This window comes from Notothenia coriiceps, unplaced genomic scaffold (assembly GCF_000735185.1).
Source record: "Notothenia coriiceps isolate Sejong01 unplaced genomic scaffold, NC01 NC01_scaffold00037244, whole genome shotgun sequence".
NCBI classification, from domain to species: Eukaryota; Metazoa; Chordata; class Actinopteri; order Perciformes; family Nototheniidae; genus Notothenia; species Notothenia coriiceps.
Window position 1 is genome coordinate 11847323 of NW_011369945.1, and position 4919 is coordinate 11852241.

General features: G+C 44.0%; 2 protein-coding genes across 6 annotated transcripts in view; both read left to right on the forward strand.

The window, feature by feature from the left end:
• The window catches only part of msrb3 (methionine sulfoxide reductase B3), a 168848-nt gene that overhangs the window by 114636 nt on the left and 49293 nt on the right, over nt 1-4919 (forward strand). Inside the window, exons 2-3 of one of the 3 annotated variants that reach the window (XM_010793589.1) lie at nt 2005-2121; nt 3063-3213. In XM_010793589.1, the coding sequence (XP_010791891.1) occupies nt 3138-3213 (76 nt within the window). In that variant the 5' untranslated portion in view covers nt 2005-2121; nt 3063-3137. The remainder of the gene's footprint in view (nt 1-2004; nt 2122-3062; nt 3214-4919) is intronic. The other 2 variants (XM_010793587.1, XM_010793588.1) reach the window with 2 other exon arrangements.
• The window catches only part of ntn1a (netrin 1a), a 248630-nt gene that overhangs the window by 38859 nt on the left and 204852 nt on the right, over nt 1-4919 (forward strand). The gene's annotated exons all lie outside the window — the stretch shown is intronic.

The window sequence follows — 4919 nt, forward strand, 5'->3', positions numbered from 1 at the left end:
TGAGTGTAGCTAGTTTCGAACCGACTTTGCAAGAGAGGGAGAAGAAGAGTATGAGGTACAGTAGATAGGAAATTGGGGCCAAAAAGGAAATAAAGCTTCTAACTAAAAACGGCGCGAACCCGGCAATGTGCGACATACAGTTTTATGTAATTAACCTCCTTACCAATTCACACTCTATCACTGAATCAACTTCCTCGCTGGGTGGCAGCGCCTCTGACGAGCGCAGGCGAGGCGTCGTTTGTCGAAAACGAAAAGTGGATTTGCTTTGGCTGAGTGTTTGCGATACAACATCCAATTATTTGTTTGGTTAAATTGATTTAACGTTCAGTTTTATGTTATGGTGTCCTGTCAGAAAAAAAAATTTCGTATCAAACAAAAAAATCGCCTCGTTCACCTTTCAGCATAGACCGGACCCCACAGCATTTATCACGAAGGCCTCGGTTCGCCCGGTTAATATTACCACTCGGACAATGCTCCACCGGATCTTCTCTTATTAGGTTTTTTATTGGTTTTGAAGAACTTCCCGAGGGTACAGTACCGGGTAAGATGACTAGTATTAAGGTAACAACCCAGGATGATCTATCCTAAATTTAACAAGTTACAGGTTTGAGTGTAACCAAGAGTATGTCGAAGACTTCATACACAAAGGGATACGACAGGATTTGCCGAACAATCTCGAGGACGGGGGGGCGGGGAGGCGATACTCGGTACAGAGCTAACCACGTCGAACGGGTGATACACTACTAGGTGCATGGAAAGTTAACAACTTTGGTCCTTTTACTTGTGGTCATTACTCGTTTGCCTAGCTCTGACGTACCAGAACACGGCACAACCGCCTGCAACGCGCCGGAGCGACGCACGCTCATCGGCGTCCACCTCTGACCCAAGTAAGGACGGACCGACCGCACCCAGACCTCTGTAAGCGCTTACCTCGCACCCTTCTCCCCCACGACTCCCGACGTCTGGGTAGACACTCGAGGTGATCGTGTGGGTGGGGTTTGCACCGCGTGGATGTCACATTCTCGCGTGTGTCAAAGCGGAGACGCTTCCAGGTGATTCGTCGGGTGGGGGGGTCCCAGTCGTCCAAAGGCGGCGACTCTTCTCCACACACACTCCTCGACGGGTTGCCTAACGGCTCTCTCTAACCCATAAGCGGTGTGTGCGGTTCCTTCTTTTTCTCTTAAGAGCGGTAGAGAGAGTGTTGTTGGGGAGCCGGATAATCTCCACATGTCTACCCTACTTTTATCATTTTCAAATCATAAATCTAATCGATAGATTATAAAAGGGTTTTAGGACGCGTCACTGCACTAGAAGCCAACTCCATCGATCAAGCTGGCTGAAACGTTCTCTCCCTCTTCTTCTCATACTCCCTGTCACTCTCCTTTAACTCCTCCGGTGACTTTCTTTTATTTGAAGATTGTTTTTTGCCCGGCGCTTGGCCGGTTACCGCTGGTATTAAAAACATTAATGGCGAATGGTTAGGTGGCGCGATAGTCTGTAGTGAAGGAGCGCGCTCCCGCTCACGGGAGCCTGCTCGCGCTCCACTCCGCAGCAAACAGCTGTTTGCTTTTCACCCAACAACGACAACCGACTCACAAAACGCTATGTTGTAGCGTTAATAAACGAAACAATTTAACTAAATTGCAAGTCGAAATACCAATACCACAGGACAATTCTTTTTTTTTAAAGCAATATTTTAGTGGCCCGAGCGGGCAAGTGGAAAGTACGTTATGCTGGCCCGGGGTGTCTAAATAGTGCTTCCGGGCCAGCGGGCCAATTATAATGTCGAGCCCTGCCTTTGGTGATCTTCGTCTCTCATTGGAAAACTGGCACTGTTCTTTGCCTACGAGTAAATCAAATGTCAAATCCTACCTGTTTGAAAAGTAACATCTTTAACTCAAGCAAGCCAGCAGTGGAGGGTGGGAAACTGATGTGTACACACGAGTAATTCATCAGCTGTGCTTCTCTTTCTCTACGTCTTTCTCTCCTTCTTTCTCTCTTCAGTGTGACTGTGTCTCATGGCCGCCCTCCTCAGACGTGGGCTTTTCGTGGCCTTGCATCACACCCTTGGGCAAGGCAGCCACTCAGTCTGCCACCCTGCACTGCCTGCTGCTCTTCTAGGTAGAGTAACACTTAGCTCCTGCATTAACATGTCCCGGTGCGACTGCTGGCTTTTTTCTCTCTTTCTCTGTCTTTTTTACTCTCTAGACCTCTCCCTCTGTCAGCTAAAACATTACCACTCATTGTTGCTTTTCTCTTTAAGTTTCAGTGTTGTGTGTCAGGGGTCAGTTTGCGGTGATACATTAGAATCTCTGAAAAGGGCCACCATTTCCATTTATGTCCAAACATGCATTTTGTCAATTCTTCCTGTGCAAAACCTTGGTGCAGTCCTTTATTTAATAGACAGAAACAACAAAAAACAAATACATTGTTTCCTAGTTTGTTGCAAAGGAAATTCACTGGCCCTCTTCCAAACTAAAATCATGCTTCTGTATAAAGCTCATATTCAAAGTAACACACTAAAACGTTCTCCTTTGATCAGATACATTTAAAAACATACTCTTAGTATTGAACTTTGGGCCAATTCGTGACTTGTCGTGTGTATCGTTACACCCCTCATAAAAATGTATTGTATGAATTTGTCTGCTTATAGTCTGTAAGGGACTTGTACAGAAGAGGATGGGGCCACATGTAAATGTTTTTATTTTGTTGAGGTTTGACCAAAAGTCGACCAAAGAAACCCCCTTTCGGTTAGATCTAAAAATGACATGGCCCTCATCCTCTTCCATAGACTTGGGTATCACTTTCAGAGATGTCTTTCATTGCGTATTTCATTTCTTCAAGGTGACTGGATGGATGTTTTATTGAAGTAATGAGTCATCCATGCAGCATAGGATATCACAGTTTTTGTTTTGTGTCCGTGCCTGTTAACGAATGTCCTTCAAACTCTTCATTAACAGTGGGAATCCCAAACGGTTCCTGACTTCCTCATCTTGTCTTGAATGGCGTTCATCATGTTGACCTGTGTTGTTTCTCCCTCTTGTCTGCTCCCCTTCATCCAGCCTAGATCTTGGTTGTAGCCCTGCTGTGAGGTGGTTTGGTTCTACTGGTGGGTGGAGCTCCTCTCTCCAGCAGCCATGTCGGGCTTCAACCTGCTGCATCTAATAACCAAGAGCCAGCCTGTGGCTCTGAGGCCCTGCAGTCTTCCCTCAGGTCCACTGACTGGGTGCTGTGTGCCTGCTGTGCTCTGCCTCTCTAAAGCCTTAACAGCCGGCTGGTGTGTCCGCATGTCTTTCGCACTGTCCCAGTGTACGTGTGATCACAGCGCTTTTAGTGCTTTTCTCACATTTGCTCGGCCTCCTCAGGGAACGCCAATCACATATTTGCAGTGAACGATACTTGAGAGCTCCTACTTCTGAACAGTATAAGAGTATTTGCTGTTGTTGCAGCGAGTATCGAAATGTCACCGTACTTGGTCAGATTCTTAATCTTATTTAGTAATTATTTGATCAGATATTGCCTAAATTGGTGCCTAAAACTGGTTTAATAAATCTTATCATCTGTATATAATATATAAAAAGCAAAGACATTTATACATATTCCATTGCAGATAATAAGGTGTATCTGTCAGGGTAAAGCGAAGCAGACAGGACCCAAATGCAGATTTCAAAGAATATTCCTTTATTTCAAGGTTGACTGGAACAAACAGAACTCTTCCCTGTGAACGCAGTCAAGACAAACAAGGATCTAACAGTGACAGACAGAACAACCAGAACTTAAATACACACAGGACTAATCAAAGAAACAAGAGACAGGTGAGGAGGAAACACAGGGGCACCAGGTGAACACAATCAAGAAATCAGGTAGGAGGGAACACACAGACAGGAAACCAAAGACAGATCTAGACAAGACAAAACACAACACAGACAGATCGTGACAGTATCTGCTTTTTTATGTATGCATTAGGGTCCAAATTAATAAATAAAAAAGGTCTTAAAATACAAATATTTTACAGCTAGTTTTTAATGACAAATATTCAGTGTGACGTGAATTTTCAACGTGGCATTAAAATCAAATCACAACTGAGAGAACGAAGTATGAAGAGATTGGAATTCTCAGTAAGTATTTACAAACATTTTTTTTGGAAAAAAAGCAATCCATCCTACAGTTTGCCATACAAAGGGATTTGAGGAAAACTGAAAAATATGTTTTGTAAATTTACTTTTAGCAGTACTATACTGCTCTCTGCTGGATAACACTGAAGTATTGTGTTTTGATTTTATGATGGGATTAAAATCTTACATTTCTCTGTTTGAATCTTTTTTCTTTTTGGCATTTAAAATCTTCCAAAGTGGTATGCCTATATTTATGAAAGTAAAGGGTTCTTATAAGGGATACAGCCCCCCTGTGGAATTCTCAATGTAAAATGACATGTTTTTAAAGGGCCCATGTCATGCTTTTCCGGTAATTACCCGTCCCCTTGTGTGTTGTGAACGGTCTGCAGAGTCAAAAACCCTCAAAGTACACCCTATAGTGAGTAAAACTCTAACAGTCTATTCTGCCCCAGAACGCCTCATTGGAGATTTCTCATTTTCCATTGTTTGTTTCCTGGGTACTGTGACGTGTGAATACCCAAATCAACAACAAATGGACCAATCCGCGGAGCACCTCACACAACAGGATCCCTTGGCTAACTAACAGGGAGTCCCCATTGACCTGCATAGAGCTCCCTGAACGCTGGTAATAGACGAGTTGGGATCGCGGAGAAATGCTCTCCGCAGACCCATTCTCACAGCGATATAATTTATAAACCTTTTTCTTACTCAATATCAAGCCACACTTATTGTTTTTACTTCGGCTGTGAGTGTTTGTGTGTGCTCAGGATGAGTTTCGCTTGTTCTCGCTGTATCGCCGACCCG